This window comes from Leptonychotes weddellii, chromosome 8 (genome assembly GCF_054177405.1).
Source record: "Leptonychotes weddellii isolate Sample4059 chromosome 8, ASM5417740v2, whole genome shotgun sequence".
In the NCBI taxonomy this organism is placed as follows: domain Eukaryota; kingdom Metazoa; phylum Chordata; class Mammalia; order Carnivora; family Phocidae; genus Leptonychotes; species Leptonychotes weddellii.
In genome coordinates this window covers 17,311,645-17,331,000 of record NC_138376.1, presented here as the reverse complement: position 1 = coordinate 17,331,000, position 19,356 = coordinate 17,311,645, and the positions used below count along the sequence as shown (strand labels likewise).

Here is a 19,356-nt window from a genome sequence, read left to right as displayed (position 1 = left end):
AGGAAAGAGAGAAAGGAGCAGAAAGAATATTTGAAAAAAATAATAGCTAAAAACTTTCCAAATTTGATGAGACATTGATATATACATCTGAGAATTTAAATTTCAAAAAGGATAAACTCAAAGAGAGATATATACACCTAAATACCTCAGAGTCAAACTGTCAAAAGCTGAAAATAGAGAATTTTGAATACAGTATGAGAAAAGTGATTCATTATGTACAGGAGTTCATCAATAGGATTAAAACTGACTACTCGTCAGAAACCATGGAAGCTAGAATCCAGTGGGATGATATATTCAAATTGCTGAAAGGAAAAGTTAAATAAGAACTGTATATCTAGCAAAAACTACCCTTCAAAAAAGAAGCAAAGGTAACTTACATAGAGAAATAGGCAAAAGAGTATAAATGTATATTTGTTTGAGTTCTTTCCCCCTCTGATTTTAAAGACAACTTCATAAAGCAGTAATTATAAAATTGTGTTGATGTGCTTATAATGTAGAAAGATGCAATCTGTATTACAATAACAGAACAAAAGGTAAGGGGAATGGGACAACGTTTTTGTATGCTATTGAAATTAATTGGTATTAATATGAACTAAGTTGTTTCAAATGATGGTTTTAAATTGTAGTCCCCAGGGAAACTACTAAGGAAAAACCTAAAAAATATATTGTCAAAAGAAACAGAAAAAGAATTAAAATAGTATACTACAAAATATCTTTTTACTCAAAGTAAGAAAGTAATGGAGGGATGGGGAAGAAAAAAGACATAATGCATATAGAAAGGAAATAGCAAAATTGCAGCTATAAACCCTATTTATCAGTAATTACCTTAAATATTAGTAGACTAAGCACTAAAATCAAAAGGCAGAGATTGGCAAGATGGATAACAAAACTCTATGTTGTATCTAAGAGATACACTTTATATTCAAAGATGCAAATAAGTTGAAAGTAAAAAGGTGGAAAACAAACTGTGCAAATAGAACCAAAAGATAACTGGAGCTCTATATTTATATCAGACAAAATAGACTTTATGACAAATATTGTTACTAGACACAAAGAAGGACATTTTTAAAAATTTAAATTCAATTAGCCAAGGTATAGTACATCACCCAGAAGCACATTTTATAATGATTAAAGGGTAATGATATTAGGAAAACAGCAATCATTAACATATCTGCATCTAATAAGAGAGCCCCAAAATACACAAAATGCAAAACTGACAAAACGGAAGGGAAAAATAGTCAATTTAACAATTCAACCAGAGGTGGGGAGTAGGGGGTAAGCAAAATGGGTGAAGGGGGTCAAAAGGTACAAATTTCCAGTTATTTGAAAGTTGGTAGGTGAGATCTTAAAAGTCCTCATCACACACACACACACACACACACACACACACACACACACATTTTGTAACTATGTATGGCAACAAATATTAGCTAGACTTACTGTGGTGATCATTTTGCAATATACACAAATAATCATTATATTGCACACCTGAGACTAATATAATATGTCAATTATACCTCAATAAAAATAAACAAACAAAACAAAAATAATTTAACAAATAAAAGTTGGAGACTTCAATACTGCACTTTCAATAACAGAAAGAACAAGCAGGTGGAAGATTAGCAAGGAAATAGAAGACTAGAACAACACAATAAACTAACCAGACCTAATGGATGTCTATAAAATATCTCACCCAACAACAACAAGATATACATCTCTCAAGGGGAAATGGAACATTCTTTGGAATAGACCATATGTTAGGCCATAAAACAAATCTTAATATTTGATCCATTAACATTTAATCCAATTACTGATAAGTAGGATTTACATCTGCCATTTTGTAAATTCCTTGTTATACGTATTATGTTTTTTTCTTCCTCTATTCCTCATTACTTCCTTACTCTTTGTAAAAAGATGTTTTCTAATATACATTTTAATTCTTTTTCTGTTTCTTTTTACTATGTATTTTTCAGTTTTTCCTTAGTGGTTTCTCTGGGGATTATAAGATTCTAACTGAGAACTCTAGTTCAGATTAATACCAACTTATTTTCAACTGCATGCAAAAACTTTGTTCCGTTCCCCCTGTCCTTTGTGCTGTTAATTCAGATTGCATCTTTCTACATTACAAGCCCAGCAACACAATTTTATAATTACTGATATGTGCGTTATATTTCAATAAAGGTGTTATAAAAAAAAGTGGGCTCTAGGGTCAACCCCCCTTGGGTTTGTAATTCAGGCTCTGCCACTTATTGGCTGGTGACTGTGGTTAGGTTACTGTGTGCCTCAGTTTCTTCATCTATAAATGAGGACAATAATAGCAAGTATCCTAGAAAGTTGTTAAAAAGGTTAAATGAGTTACTACATGCCACCCACTTAGATCAGGACCTGGCACAATGAAAGCATTCCATAAGCATGAGCTATTTTGATTCTTTGGAGGTGGAAAATAACTTTTTCCATCCTTTCTTTAAGACTCTGGTATAGATTCAGAGTGTATATTCTTAGTTCTCTAGTGACAGAGCTCGTGATCTTGTTCTAGGGGATTTCCTCAAAAACAATTTGGCTGACAGTAATGCAGTTAACAAGATAATCTATACTTGAAAAGAAATATCTTTGGTAGATGTTCAGAACTGGTAACCTAGATGCATCACCGGTTAATTTTACAAACCCTTAAACATCTTTAAGCAGTTTGGTTCATATTCAGAAAATTTTCTCTACCTTTATATTTGGAATTCATTTTTGTATAATTCTTTTTTGCACATACAGGAATTAAAATTTAATATAATTTAACACCATGAAGGTCTAACTAGTTGGAACACACTGAGCATCTATAGCAAGGTACAAGATAGATCGATCTAAATTTCAAAAACACGCCTACAATGGTCAAACCTCTATGCCAAGTGCAGAGACTGCAATGAGAATTGGGATCAGTATTATACCCAGTGCTGGCCCCTAGGTGTGAAGGCTGTTTAATTTCCATTCTAAAACTTGCTTCAAAAGAGCTTTATTTATAGATTCAATGCTATCCACTGCAGCAGAGTTTTTTGCATTTGGAGTGAAAAAAATAAAACAATAACAACTGTACTCTTTCCAACAAGTACTGAAGGAAGTTGGATTTTTTTTTTAAAGAACCAGATCCACTGAGGCCAGAAATTACAACTACAAAATTTTTCTGTGGTGTGTGTTTGATTTTTGTTTTGTTTTTGTTTTTCTTCTCTTGGGAGCTGATGGGAAGTCAATTTGCAAAGCAGCACCTATATGTGAATGGGCGGATCCTAGCTGGCCCTGTGCAGGTGAGCAGGTCTTCACACAGAGCGGGGGGTAGAACCTGCTGCATATGGGAGGAAAGGCCTTGTTGGAAGAAGAGCGAAATTTATTAAAAAATTTTGGGGAGCTCATTAAGACCAAACTCATACATTTATATAAGAGAAAATTAAGGTCCAGAGAAATCAAGCCATTTGCCCAAAGTGACCCAGCTAATCAGTGGCAGAGCTAATCATATTGTCTTGCACCATGGAGAGAGAGAGGGAGGGCAAAATTACAAGAATAGTTTGACTTGATTTGGTGTTTTTCCATGATGCCCTGGGGAAAAACAAAATAAAATTGTGATTACTTTCCACGTGGATCACTGACTAATTTTTAGATCGTTGCAACATTGAGTTGAAACTGAGAAATACAAATTTGCTAGTTCACAATTATTTAAAAAATTAAAATTGTAAAAGCCAGTTTAATCAACCCTACTTAATTTCAAATGAAAAGGCAATAAAAGGAAATAAAGACTTGCTAATTGTTGCGGTACTCATGGTTTTCACAATTATCTTTGATATCATATAAACTGTTTAAAACTCTGAGTTCCGATGTTTTCTACACCTGCACTTGGCTAATCAACTGGAACTTGAGAGGCTGACCGGTCAGCTATGGGCCTGGGTGTACACACGTGTGTTCAGCCCACTTCTCCTCATATCCTGAGTGCATGGGCAGCACATATGAGTGAGGGGCTTAGAAGCTGGACAAAAAGGAGTCACGGGGTCTCAAAAGCTGTTGGCTCCAAGAGGAAATCTGGAGCACTGTTGGCTGTTGGACCCTCTAAAACTAAGAGTGAGGGGTGGGTTTGTCTTAAAGGACTCAGGGTTAGACAGTGCCTAGAAGGTAGAGAAGTAGGAGAGGTGGTGATAGGTGGAGGATGGGAAGGAAGGACGGAAGGATGCATCCCCACCCCTAAAGAGTATTAACTCCATCTGCTCCTCATTGAATGCACAGCCTGGGGGCATTAGCTTCTTCAGGAAGGTGGGCAAAGAGCCAGGAGTTCTTGATATAAAGGCAGGAGTGGCAAGGGGCTGGAAGGTGAGTTAGAACGAGTTTTGATATTCAACAACCGTGGTCATAAGAATAGAGGCTAACTCTGTATGAGCTTTCATTCCTTCCTGCTGGGTCCTTGAAGCAGATTGCTCTCTCTCAGGTTGTCTCATCTCAGGGCTTTTGACTTTTATAGACATACCCCTGAGTTTCATCTGTGGGCTAAGGTCACTTCCTGGGCATTCCGTCTGTGAACAGCACAACCAGAAGATTGCAGGGCGGATAATGGCTTTGAGTCCATGGCCACTTCCCATGTGAACAGCCTTTCCCTTTGCTCCCCTGGGCTTAGGATGGCAGCCCCTTCCCCTCATCTCCATGCCTCCTGGCTCATGTTACAACCTACCTTATATTTTTTATAGAGTTCTATATGTGATTGACTCACCCACGAACTAGCTCCTCAAGGGATGTGACTCTTATTTCTCTCTGAATCCTTAGAATCTGGTATTTGGACATAATAGTGCACAATAGTGTTTGTTGACTGAATTAAATGACATTTATTCAGTTAAATGAGCATCAAAAATTTTTTCCAACCAATTCCATTTATTAAGTCCTTGCTCTATGCCCTGCATCCTGTTACATGCTGGCAAAACAAACAAAAACAAATTAGATCAGACATTGCTCTCCTTAATGGGGGCTGCAGTCTGGTGGGGGCCAGCCAAGAGGTGGGCATAGTTCTTTCAGCCCAGAATCATCAAATCTGACTATATCCTCTACAGCAAAAATGACACAGGATAATGCTTTCATTTAGAAGGAGAAGAGCCTTTCACTGAAAAACCTTCATGACACTAATAAGTGCCACCATCCCTTTCTTTTGACATTGTTTCCATTTCCACTGTGATAGTCATATAATGAGGTGATCAAACTGAGCTCTTTCTTGCAAGGTGAGGCCAAACCATCACTTTACCCCGTGCCCATGGAGTGAGCCGTGTTCTCCTTCCTCAATGAACCTTCATCTCCCTATTCACTGTTTGCACTGCAGCTAAACATTGTGCAAGCATCTTCATTAAACTGTCCGCAGTGATTCATAGTTGCCTTCCCCCAGAGGTTACACATAATTCAAAACCCATCGGCACACGGGGGACAGGCGGCTTAAATTGCTGCTTCCAGGATATGTTACCTTGCCTTGGTCCACTCAGAATTTCATTTGCTACAGTGAGGTCCAATTACTCTGCCCAGCTGTGCCCTTCTAAGGTTCCTTGGCCCCTCCCTCTCCTGAATCTCTAAGAAGCAGCCTCTTCCCTCTGTGGGCATCCACAGTGTGTCCACTCTGCAAAATTGCCGCTCCCTGTGAGGTGAGGCACTCTCAGAGGGGAAATCCACCATGGAGGGACCTGAGGTGCCAAACCAGGAAGCAGGGACATAAGCAGTCAGCCCTCCATGGTCTTTGGTGCTAAAGGGAGAAGAGTCAGAGCATGGGCTGAAATCCATGCTTTGCACCCCCGCCCCCCATGGCCTTGGGGAGGGCCGCGCATAGTATGCCCTTGAAAGCATTCTTGCGCTGGCTCTCTGAACTCTTTGTACTGGCTTACTTCTGCTTGGGCCACGCTGGACCTGGCCGAAGAGGACGCTTTCGGTCACGGTCATGGAGACCCAGCTGGACAAATTAATTCACCACAAACTGTGTACCATCAGGATACCTCAGTGTTAAAGAGATGGTAGAGGTACAAGACAGAGAAAGCAAGAAGTCATTCTCATGGTTGCCTTTAGAAAGAGAGGAGGAAGAGAGGAGGGGGCAGGGTGGGGAGGGCAAGAGCCATGCACAAACCAGGAGGGAGTTGGGGCGAGTTTGTCCAACTGGAGCCTGTGGAAGGAATTGAGTCTGGAGGCTTGGGGGAGGCCACTTGCTCCTGAGACCCCTGCTAGGAAATTCGTTAGGCCATGTGTTGTCAGCCATGCCGTGCTGGCTTCTCAATGGTCAGCTGATGCCCACCAAGTCCTCCCTGCCCTCACCTCAGCCTCTAGCCTTCTGCCCTGCCCCCTGCTTGCTCACCACGCTATAGCTCAGGCCCCTCCTGCTTCTCATGCCTGGCTATTACTAATCTCATTAGCAGGCACCGAGGAGCACCCCCTCTGGGCCTAGCACTATGGTAAGTCCTTTACCTGTATTACCTCATTTAAATGTCACAGCTACCCCATCAGGAAATGGTTACCCTCATTCTACTGATGAAGAAACCAAAGCTCAGAGAGGTGAAGTCATTTTCTCGAGGTCACACAGCAAGTAACTGTCAAAGCCAGAGCTTGCGTGGCGGTGTAGCTGTGGTGACCATGTACTGATTGATGTATCCAGGGAAAGCCCCCACTGGCTTTCTCAATCAGGGAGGGCCCTAGAGATTCTTTTGGTTTTATGGAACTTCTATAGTTCGTAGGGTCCACTAGTGTTTGCACTGGGGTGTGTGTGTGGGAGGGGAGACATAAACTTCTGCTTTTGTTTTAAAAATACCCCAAAGGTACAGAAATGGCACAGTCATCTTAGGACGTGGGACACCCCTCTTTTTTTCTGACTGCTTCAATGTGCTTAGGTTGATGGCAACATATTGCCTCCAAGAAATTCCAGCTGCGTGACTAATAATGAAGGCAATCATGACAGCTAACATTCATTAGGCACCTGTTATGCTCTGCTCTGGGCTGAGTGAAATAGGAAATTCTGTCATCTCTACCTTAAGAGAAGGAAAGAGGCACAGAGAGGTGGTGCCTTGTCTAAGGTCACACAGCTGGTCAGTGGCAGAGCCAGGCTTTGGACTCAGACCTGACTGAGCCCTTTAATCTTTGTGTTGCATGGTCAGACGTGTCCCAAATTGAGTTCACGTCAGCCAGTTAGTGAGATGACAGTCACCATATGTTGTAAGCCCACCATGAGACAAACAAGGGGAGGGAATAAGAGCCCAGGGCAATGGTCTGTTGGTGGAGCATGGGTGAGGCCCCCAGACCAGGGAACAGAGTCCCAGGGTGATGGGACATTTGTGGAAGGTAACGAGGGAGCGGCAGTTCACAGGGACAGGGAAAGGAATTCAGAGTAGGAAGCCGAAAGATGAGAGCGTTACCAAGAGCAAGATCGATCAGCTTCACAATTTGCTATCAATTTTGTTTAGGGCTTCGTGGGGTTATTTGTTAGGGTGCCCATGGGGATTCATGGTGGAAGCATTTAGATCAAGGAATAGGGAGGAATAATTTCAAACTGCAGTTGGCTACCAAGGCATTAAGCATGTGTGTACGTGCGCGCGCACACGCGTGTGTGTGTGTAAGGAAAGGTGCACAGAACAGAATACCAAATAATTCTCATTTTGCTATTTTCTACTGTCACAACAGGCTTTTGGGGCAGCTATTTTGGTCTGTTTTTGTTATTCCATATACATGCTGGGCTGCTGTACTGTAATTCCAAGGACTGAAATGATGCTTTAAATTGCTGTTCAATTTACAGAGGTGAGGTTTTGTCTTGCCTGTACTCTCTTGCTTACCATTGCTCAGCTCATTCCCTCCAAGTGAACTGCACTATTTTTTATTCATAGTACCACTCTGCTGCTAGTTCCCCGATTTCCTTCTTTCCACATCCTCCAATGAGCGTGTTTACCAGTCCTGGCAAGTTAATACTGCTCCTACCACTGTGATCCATTCCTGTAACACGGGGGAGTTAAGGCACTTCTAACTTTTAATTTCTCTTCAAATGAGCTCGTAACTTCTTCCCATCCCCATTTGGATGCTTTTACAACTGACAGTCTTTTCACTTTATTACTTATAAAGAACAACCTTAGGTGACACACTTTTGGCTTGGATATTCCAACTAGTTCAGAGCCTGGCAATTTCCCTCACACAGACCTTCATAAATATCCCTTACGTTTGGGTTTTCTCACCTCTTTTTAGAATATTGTTTTGGACTGAGTGGGTCCCATGGACATAGGAAATTTCTTTGGGATCTTAAACCCCCTGTAACCAGCTTGTGGTGTAGCTGCTCAGGGCAATGAAAGAATGATGTGGTTGGTATTAGTGACAATTTCAACTTTACTCCCATTCCTATCTCTGTTTGAAAGATGAGGTCACAAATCACGGAGAACCACATCTTTACATTCAAAGAGCAATCCCAAGGGCACCTGGGTGGCTCACTCAGTTGAACATCTCACTCTGGATTTTGGCTCAGGTCATGATCTCAGGGTTGTGAGATCGAGCCCCAGGTGAGGCTCCACACTCAGCAGGGAGTCTGCTTAAGATTCTCTCTCTGCCCCTCCCCCAACTTGTGCACTCTCTTTCTCTCCCTCTTTCTCTAAAATAAATAAATAAATCTTTAAAAAAAGAGAACAATCTAATACTGCAAAGGCAAAAAAAAATTGTGGTTAATGGTCAGATGCACTTGGGTTTTATTCTCAGCTTATCAGATGTGTGACCTTGAGCAAATTACTTTAACCTCTCTGGGCCTCAGTTTCTTCCTCTGTAAATGGAGATACTAATAAGCACCCACATGATATAGCTGTTAAAAGAATAAAATACAAGCACATACACAGAGACACTGGTACATAACATAGTAAGTGCTTAATAAATGTTGGCTATATTATTCCTGGAGTATTGACATAGAGAATACTCGGGTCCAATACCTCTGCCACTCACCATAATATTCTCATACTAAAGTGGAGAGGAACTAGAATGGGCTCTAGCCTAAAGGCATAGCTAAAACCATGACCCTTTTCAGTGGTTGCTGTTGTAATGCAATGATTGATCTTTATTACTAGAAACGCAAACTGCCTGTGCAGTAACAATTCTCATTCATTCGCTAAAAGCAATCTCTACCAATCAGACATTTCTGCCTATGGTATTGAACAGTCCTTAAAATAGAAGGGAAAGAAACATCAGACCCATTCTGTCTTGTGGTTAATGTGTATTGTCACTCTAATTTGATATCAGCAAGTGCCTTTGTAAATCAAACTCACCACACTGAATCCTTGGTGAGTTTGGAGTTCACGTTCCCATCTTCTTCCAGGAAGATGTCCATTTGCAAATTGGCATTATTATCATGGGCTGAGAAGTAATTAGTAACGACTCTTGCTGGTATCCCAAGGCATCGCAAAACTGCAGGAAAGGACAGACCACAACAAAACCCATCACCAAAATTTAATAAATATATAGTGAACAATTCCTTATCATAAGGGACTTCCTTCTTTACCAAAAAGAAAAACCCTTTGCACGTGTTATCAGATGTTCCCTACTGAAGAAAGGGGACTATTGTCAAGCTTCAGGACTATGGAGTGAACCTTGCTGTGTGATCATTCAGAATAAATGGAATAAAAGTACTAAAATCCCAATAATGGGGTTCTAATTGTTTAGTTGCTAATCATAAAATCACTAAAGTAGTATTATTTTAGTCCATCTAATAGGACTATGTTCCTGAAAATAAAATTTTTTTAAAAACTCAGCTAGATTTTATTTATTTATTTGAGAGAGAGAGAGTGCACAAACCGGGGGAGGGGCAGAGAGAGAAAGAGAGGGACAAGCAGACTCCCCTGCTGAGTGGGGAGCCTGATGCGGGGCTTGATCCCAGGACCCTGAGATCATGACCTAAGCCGAAGTCAGAGGCTTACCTGACTGAGCCACTCAGGTGCCCCAGAGAAAGATAAATACCATATGATTTCACTTGTATGTGGAATTTAAGAAACAAAACAGATGAACATAGGGGAGCGGAAGGAAAAATAAAATAAGATGAAATCAGAGAGGGAGACAAACCAAAAAAGACACTGAACTCTAGGAAACAAACTGAGGGTTGCTGAAGGGGTGGTGGGTGGGGGGAAGGGATAACTGGGTGCTGGGCATTAAGGAGGGTGCTTGATGGAGTGAGCACTGGGTATTACATGCAACTGATGAATTACTAAATTCTACCTCTGAAATGAATAAAAAAAAATTAACTGGAACAACAACAAAAAAAAACCCTCAGCTAATAGGAAGTTATAACAGAGGTCCTCAGTGGGGTTTGCTCTCCTGGCTGGAATTTGCTCTCATGACACTTGGTGGAGGGTGACACCACAGATTCATTTTAATTGCTAGATAATAAATTACCTGGATGCATCTTTTGCCATATGTACCTATTGATTAAACTCAATCCAAATGCCCTCCCTGGCTCCCAGGATGCCAGACATCAGGGCTCATTGAAAATAATTCAGCTGACAATTTTAAGATTAATGGCTTGGCTTGCCTTTTTTTTCTCAGAATAGTTTAGCATTTTTAACCAAAGGCTATCCACCTCCTTCAATAGAACAACCTTGGAAATCCAAACTTGAGTCTGGTAGCATTCAAGTGTCCTCATTAACTGACTTAATCTTAATACCCCAAACAAAAATGAAGGCAGCCACCACCTGCTTCCTACTTCCATCTTCCTGTATTGATTCACAGACCCTATTCAAGCCAAAGTTTTACCAGTAAGATGATTGGCACTCTAGCTCTATTTCTGGCTTACCACTAACTCACAGAATGAGAATTGTTCCAGATTTTGCCTGACCTCATAATTTTAAGGCAGGTGAAGCCTGACACTGGGGCACCTATGCCTCCCTCCTTCCAACTTCCCTCTTGGGGTCTATTCTTACTGTGACTTCCTCACATGTGCTTCTGCCTTTTTCTTAGCTTACCACCAAAGCCTGTTTTCAGGGATAGATCTGATGACCCTTTCATACAAAAGGCATAAATGGATGGAAGGTGTTCACTATTTTATCTGGTTCGAAGCCTGAAGGAATTACACTGGGATAGTGAAATTCTAGACAGCAGGAAGACACAAGGCAGAGGGTCCTTTCTGTTTTCCTGGAAGCATTTCCTAAGAGTAGCTGCTCCCATCAGGCACCCTCTACATAGTCTGGGCTTGGAAATAGTGAGGGAGGGGGGCTACCTCTAATTGTTAGCCCATCATGAAGTTCAGCTTCTATCTAGAACCTCAGAGACCAGCACACCCAGGAAACTGATACACTGGCCTTTATTGCTCTCAGAAAATATATTCCCTTAGCCCTTGGGTATACTCTACTGGCTAAGAAAATAATCTTATTCAGTTTAATACCATAGAAAAACAAAAGCACAAGACGCATAATTTCTTCCCACTTGGATCACTGACTAATCTTGGACTGTTGCAACTTTGAGCTAAAACTGCGAGGCTTCATGATCATTTATAAAAAATGGCCTCATCCTGGCTTCCAGCCTCTAGCCCCTCCTTGATTTTTCTGATTAAAAGAAAAATGCTAACTAGGTAAAACATTCTTTATTAATGAGCAAGCAGACAGACACTCCAACTTGAGCTTAATGTTTTCTCCAAGGCTGTAGAAATGGCAAGTGAATGAAAATCGTTACTAATGATGAAGACATACTGAAATAAATGTATTTTTAAAAATAGTCACTGAATTAACAATAATATTGTCTGGGCCTAGACAGGCAAATGGCATTTCAAAAAATGATGCATGGAGCTGAAGAGAATAATTCTGTTCCCATATGTTTTCCTCTATAGATTAGATGTTGGGTAGATTAAAAACCAGAAGGGAAAGTGGGGAGTAAAGACTGTTTATTAAGTTCGGATATCTAATTGCTCAGGGGCATTGAGATTCCCATGTAAAAATGGAGATGAAACCACCTGTCACAATCCCTCCCACAACCAGGGTAAAAATTAAGTGCATATATTTATTAAACCTCTCAGTGGTAAATAATAAGCTAATAAACATATTTATAACACTTTTCAATAACAAATAAGCAGTATATATCTATTATTATTTATCATTTTAAATTTTGTTAATTTAACCTTTTTAAAATGTGGGAGGTTACTGAAAAGAAAATGGCATATCCTTTCCCTCACATCATTTCTTGGCCCCTGAGACCCCCATTTCTCTGGGTGTTGAATGATGGATTATGTAGGAAATAGTCCATCATTCTTTCTATAAAGATTCTGCAGTCAAAGAGAAACTATGAGCATATTTGGCCCAGTACAATTTAATTATGCATTGACTACATCCCAGAATAGCCATCTATAAATTCTAGAGCTAACAGGGTTGCTAGGTCTCTTTGCCAGTTTATCGATAAAGTGTCTTGAAGTAAAATTCCTTTTGCATTAAAAAAAAATGTTACTCAATTGGCTACTTACATGTGTTAAAGACACCAGCAAAAACCCAGCATTGACCATACTGGACTGGATTCTTAGTACTCTGGTATTCCAACAGAATGTCAACACTTCCAGTCCAGGCTGATGGGGGGACACCATAGGCATAGATATTGTCCCAGGATCCAACAAGGACGCCTTCATCATCTTTGGCATTAACCTAAATGAGACCATGAGTGGTAAGAAGGAAGAAAGAACATTTAGAAGAGTTCTCTCCAGACTCTGACATCAAGTAAGCGAAGGCATCCAGTGCCTTCCAAATGTCCTGTATGATAAAAACAATTCTACTACTGTTTCATTCACTGTTGTGTTATCAGGGAAAGTGATGCAAAAACTAACTGTGCAAGATAACCAAATAACCAAGACTGCTTCTCAAATAACATATTACTGAAATTAAGATGGTGTTGAATAGCAATACGAAGACTTGTAATGTCTTCTCTACATGCTTAGGAAAAGATACGCACAGGACACTTGGTCTGGTTGGAGTCATGAGGAAGAGAGGAAGAACACTTGCAAAAGAGGACAGCTCAAGTAGGGATCAAATAGGGATCTTGCCTTTGTGGAAGGAGAATTCAAAACTGACACATGACAGAAATGTATAGGTAGAGTGGGGGCCCAAAGTCTCATGGTCTAGTGAGTTTTGACTTTGGTGATGAATTGCAGGCTCTGACAAACTGAAAAAGTAAATAGATGTCATAGGAACCATTAAGAGTTAATAAGAAACTAGATTTCCATGGATACCTTACAATGTTTATTTTAAGCAAGTTGCATTAAAAAAGTATTTCTTTTATGATTTTTTTTTATATATAAAATGCTTGGTATTTATTTTCCAAAATTCTCTTTAATTTCATTTTTCACCACATTTGTCCTTTATGATTGTTTAAGGTGATTAAGGTTTTGTAGTTTTGTTAAAAGACCTCCATTTGCAGAAGGTCCTGGGTATTATAAGTATGGGGTAGATTTAAAAATGGCAATCTTGAAGATTTGGGAAAATCTTGCTACACATTCAGACCACAGAGTTCTGGTAGCAGCAGACCTCAAGTGCAGGAACGAAGACCTCTTGTGTTTAGAAATTAAAAAGACTAAGAAGTAACCATTTCAAGGCATCAGTTTTTTGCGGGGAGACACTATTGAATCTTACTTCTCTTGGTGTAACTTTCATCATGTTTAATTATACTTAGAAGACTACCTAGGTAAGGAGCAGTGGGAGCTTTTCCAAAAACTGATGCCACTTCAACTATGTTTATGCGTTGACATGGCAAGTGTTTAGAGCCTTGATCCTCAAAGTGTGGTCTGTGGACCAGCAGCTGTGGCATCCTCTGGGAGCTTGTTAGGAATGCAGAATCCCAGTGCCTGCCACAGACCTACTGAATCAGAGTCTGCATTTTAACAAAATCCCGGGGTGATTTCTGTGAATGTTAATTTGAGAAGCATAGGTTTAGACTATGCCAAGAAGACATTAGCAAGCAATGTGAAACATATGATTGAAGCAGGTGTGTTTGGATCATGAAAACTATAGAAGATATATTAAAACATGGGGACTTTACATGTTCGCTGCCTTGCCAATTAACAGCTCAGTCTCAGCACTTGTCCAGACCCCTGTCTTAGGCTTACTGAGTTTAGTTGTAGAGGAGTCTAGTCTCCCCCACTGGGTCATGAATTCATTGAGACTAGAGATTTAAAAAAAATCTATGTCTTTTTTACTTCTAGCAAGTATGGGCAAAGAGCAGGTGCTCAATAATGTTGAATAATCACTTGTATATTCAACAAGCATATAGTTATTGTTTATATGAATAGGAATAAGACCTTCTCCCTGGGGAGAGATGAACAAGAAACCAATCAAGTGGAATTAAAGTTTACTAATGTTAAGACAGAAAGATGTACAGATAAGGTGGAGGCCCAAAGGAGGTGGTAATAAGTTTCCTCAGGTTGGAGGGTGGTGGTGGTAGTGGGCTGAATAGGGGAAATTATGTGATAGCTAGGTCTTGAGTGGTTGAGGACCAGACAAGGTCATCTACATAATGGAAACAGTTTGAATAAATGCTTGGTGTCATGAAACAATATGGCAGGTTCAGGGATCTGCTAGGAGCTCTGCATGGGTATCATGTAAGTAGACCATATTGGGTGAAATAGAAAATACCAAAAGGAAACACTTAAAATGTGCTTCTACTGTGAATGACAAACCTTCCACTGAAATATGAGATTTACTCTAGCACTGAGTGGCATTTCCCAAAGAGGGTCCTTCTGGAAAGTGTTCTCTAGATCACCATTCAATTTGATTTAGACATACTATTTCTCCCCCTTGATCTGTTTGTTCAGGTTAAAGTAAAGGTAACTACTCAGTTGATTTGTTTAATGTAGAAAAAGTAATTCTTTGGAGATTTCTGAAGGACCTTGTTCAGCTAATTGCAAACTCATGCCTTTGATGTAAACTTCGACTTTATCCTATAACTATATGAAAATGACTAGAATGCAACAGGGTTTAGTCAACCATTTTGGCTCTATTTATGATTAATACTTCTCCTTGCAGTTGAACTGATTATTTAAAAATCTGTATCTGTTATAACAAAGCCTGAGGAGCACCCTGGTAGGCTATGATGTAGTTTAGTCTTTGTGGATAAGTAGATTCAGGTTTAACTTACATCACCATTTCCTTACCCTTATCATTGAGAAATAGAATAGAGCCTATGAATCTCAGAGGTAAAAGTTCCTAAACTATGGTTCTAATGACTGACTTTCAAACAGATAGCCATTAACTAGAGGACTATTTATAGCATCTGGCTGAACCCAATCAGCTAAGGAGAAGAGAGAGAAAAAAAAAAAGCTCTCTTCTCTACAGACTTTTAATTGTTAATGCTGAATTGTTTCCCTGTTGCTAGATAAATCACAACTCTCATTTATTAGCATTGGGTTTGATTAGCTACTGTTTTCTAATTAGAATATTGATTTCTGAGGGGCTCAGACACGGAAAGAGGTAAGTCTCTAGTGACACATGTAAAGGGTTAAAGTAATATCTCCCTCCCTAGACAACAAGATATGTTTGGGGACACTTTAAGGGCATGCTGGTTCTTTTTCATGCCACAATGGACTGTTTTAATACCCTGTCATGAACTCTGACCAGTGTCAGAATGAAATGTCTTGCTTCACTCACCAGTGAGTGTCTAGGAGACAATATGAGCCCAGGACTTTGGACAGGGAGTGTTATTCAACTACATTAAATTGTCTTCTCGGGCGCCTGGGTGGCTCAGTTGGTTAAGCGACTGCCTTCAGCTCAGGTCATGATCCCAGGGTCCTGGGATCGAGTCCCGCATCGGGCTCCCTGCTCTGAGGGGAGCCTGCTTCTCCCTCTCCCACTCCCTCTGCTTGTGTTCCCTCTCTCGCTGTGTCTCTCTCTGTCAAATAAATAAATAAAATCTTTAAAAAAAAATTGTCTTCTCATAATACCTACATTATCGGAAAAGTGAAAAACCAGGCCCTCCCAAAGACATTATGAGCAACGTCAGTGGCATAACATAGTTCAGTAAACTTCAAAATCTGGGTCCAAGAAAAAAATGGGGATTATAGATTGGAATAGAGAGGCAGCATGCCTCAGCTCCTGACCCTCACCACCAGTCTCAGAAGCCCTACTGGCAAGTCCACAAAATCATAAGACTTCTCATTTGTATTTCAAAATCTGGAAAGAAACTAGTGGAATTAAAATGCCAATCTTTTCCTTATTCTGACTGGAACAGTGGGAACAACTGCTGTGGAGAAATGGGTGAGAATGGGTCTGCATCTCTAAAGAGGTAGACATTCTGGAACTAGAGTGGGGAAGTGACATAAAGCCTGAGAGTTACCCCACCTCCCCATGGAAAGGAGATAAACCTCTAATTAGGTGGGGTGGATTATCAGATAAGAAATATAGCAGAACCTTAAAAGAAAGAGCAGAGCCCATGTATTCTAACAGACATTGCCATCTCTCATCTCCCCCCACCCTCCAACGTTTCTTAACATACTTGAGAGTAGATGGAATGAAAAACATTGGCCTCAAACTGTAGTTCAGAGGAAAAATCAAACTAATCTTAATTGGGATGTGTCAAGATTTCACCTATACTATATTAGAGCAAACAGGACATGTGGAGAAGAATTCTGCAAGTATGAACATGAATAAAAAGAAAAGAAGCAGTGAGGAGGGAAGGACAGAGAGAGAGAGAGAGGGAGAGAGGAAGAGAGAAAGGGGAAAGAGAGGGAGACAGAATATGAAAAAAATAATACTTAGAAGAAAATAAAATTAAGAAACATAAAGAATTTTCTCACAATCTTAGGAGATCACAGACTTAAAAGACTAAATTGAGGACCAAATCACATGATCGTGGAACTAAAAATAAAGTATAAGCTATAAGAAACAGAGTAGATACTGGTAAAAAATAAAATTAATGACATGTACTAGGTGTTGGCTAACTGAATTTAAATAATGATAAAAAAATTAATGACATAGAAGAAAAGCTTGAGATAAAGGAAATACTATGAAAAATATAAAGAGATGAAATTATTTGGAGATGAGATAACAGTTAGGGAAAAAAGGATGATACAACATAAGGATAATTAATATCCTTAAAATAGAGAACCCAACAATGTGGTATCTCATGGTTCAATCGGTTAAACGTCTGACTCTTGATTTCAGCTCAGGTCATGATCTCAGGGTTGTGGGATTGCACCCTGAGTTGGGTTCTGAGCTCAGCGTGGAGTCTGCTTGAGATTCTCTCTCTCCCTCTTCCTCTGCCACTCCCCCTGCTCATGCTCTAAATAAATAAATGAATAAATAAAATCTTAAAAAAAATTGAGAACCTAACAAATGAGGCAGAAGATATATTTATAAGAAAATTTTACCTAACTGAGGAAAAATGGAATCTATACTTTGAAGGAATAATCTGTGTTCCAATGTGATTTGATGCAGAATTCTCATTGCTTAGGAACTTCAATTAATTAAGGTATTTGAACTTAAGAATAAAGAAATAATTGTTCAGTCATACAGGCAGAAAATGCAAATTAGCAACAAGGGAGGAAATAAGGCTGCCTTTAGACTGTTCCACAGCACCATCCAATGGCAAAACACAGTCAATCAATATTTGCACAGTCCTGAGAAAAAAAAAGGTTGACCCAAGAATCTTATATGCAGCTAAGAGGTTCTGCAAGTATAAAGGCGGCCAGCACTCATTTTCAAACATGAAGAATATCAGGGAATTTAGTACCCATTAAAACCAAACTACGTGAAAAGTGATATCAAGATAATTAAGGGCTGAATCAAACAAAGAATCCACAAACAAAGACATTGTGGTAAAAGATCCAGTGATGAGAAAAACCCATATAAGTTTAAAGACTTTTGGGAATTATAGTATCAGAATGAATATGAATTTTAAAACTTGATAATATAATAACAATCTTAAAAAAATTAGACATGAGGGAGGAAAGAAGAGAGGGAGAATGGAAGTGCTGATGTTTTAATGTGCCAGGCTCTCTTAGTTAATTGATATCATCTAATATTAAAACATAATCTAAAAATATATAATTAATCTATTCTTTTAATGGTTTTTAAAATAATCTTAGAGGGATCTGTTAAGAAATAGTATTTCTTGTAGTGAAGAAACATTTATTTGATGTTTAACAATGTCTTCTGTTGCAATTCAGATTTTTATTTCCGTGAAAGCAAAATTTAATAAGATTAAATAAAACTTAAATAGAATTTGAGTACAATTAAACATAATACTTTTGAATTAAATAGCATGACAACATTTTGCATAAAGGCAAGCAAACAGACCAATGGAACACAGTAGAGAACACAGAAATAGGCTCCAGAAATATAGTTAACTAATTTTTGACAAAATCATAAAGATAATTTCATGATCAAAAGATAATATTTACAACAAATGGTGCTGGAACAATTGGATATTCATATGCAGAAATGAACTTTGATTCATACTTTATGCCATATAAAAATATCTCAAAATGGATCATATACCTAAATATAAAACCTAAAACTATAAAACATCCAGAAGAAAACAGGAAAAAAATTTTATACCCTTTGGTTAGGCAAAGATCTCTTATATATAATACCAAAAAGTAAAGCAAAGCAAAGAAAAATGATTCATAAGGAAAATATCTACAAATTGGAATTCATCAAATTATGAACTTTTGCTCTTTAAAAGACATCATAGGAGAGTGCAAAGGTAAGTCCAGAGTGAAGGAAAATGTTTGTAAATCATTTGTGATAAGGATTTGTATTCAGAATATGTAAAGAACACTAGAAACTCAGTCATAAGAAAATGAATAAAATTTAAAACCACGGGCAAAATATTTGAACAGATACCACATCAAAGAAGATACATGGATGGCAAACAAATGCAACCAAAGATGCTCAACATCATTAGTCAGAGGGAAATGTAAATTAAAACCACAATGATATAACATTATACACCTATTAGAAAGTCGAAAATTAAAAAGACTGATCATATCAAGTGTTGGGGAAGATGTGAATATGTGGGACTCTCATACACTCCTGGTGGTGATGTAAAATGGTACAACCACTTTGGCAGTTAAAAATTCTGCCAAAATTCTTAAAAATTAAACATACACCTATCATATGACCCAGCCATCCCACTCATAGGTATTTAAGAAAAATAAAAGCTTATGTCTATACAAAAGCTTTTGCATGAATAATCCTAGCTTTATTTGTAAGAGAAAAAAACAAAACAAAACTGGAAACAGCCTAAATGTCTATCAAAAAGTAAGTGGACCCAGCAACTGCACTCCTGGGTATTTACCCCAAAGACACAGATGTAGTGAAAAGAAGGGCCATATGCACCCCAATGTTCATAGCAGCAATGTCCACAATAGCCAAACTGTGGAAAGAGCCGAGATGC

At 39.0% G+C, this 19,356-nt stretch overlaps 1 protein-coding gene across 2 annotated transcripts in view; it reads right to left on the bottom strand.

Annotated features, from left to right (window-relative positions):
- The window catches only part of F13A1 (coagulation factor XIII A chain), a 151,824-nt gene that overhangs the window by 53,165 nt on the left and 79,303 nt on the right, over positions 1 to 19,356 (bottom strand). For both annotated transcript variants that reach the window (XM_081827727.1, XM_081827728.1), the window contains exons 7-8: positions 12,443 to 12,617; positions 9,270 to 9,408 (exon numbers count right to left, since the gene is read on the bottom strand). In XM_081827727.1, the coding sequence (XP_081683853.1) occupies positions 9,270 to 9,408; positions 12,443 to 12,617 (314 nt within the window). The remainder of the gene's footprint in view (positions 1 to 9,269; positions 9,409 to 12,442; positions 12,618 to 19,356) is intronic.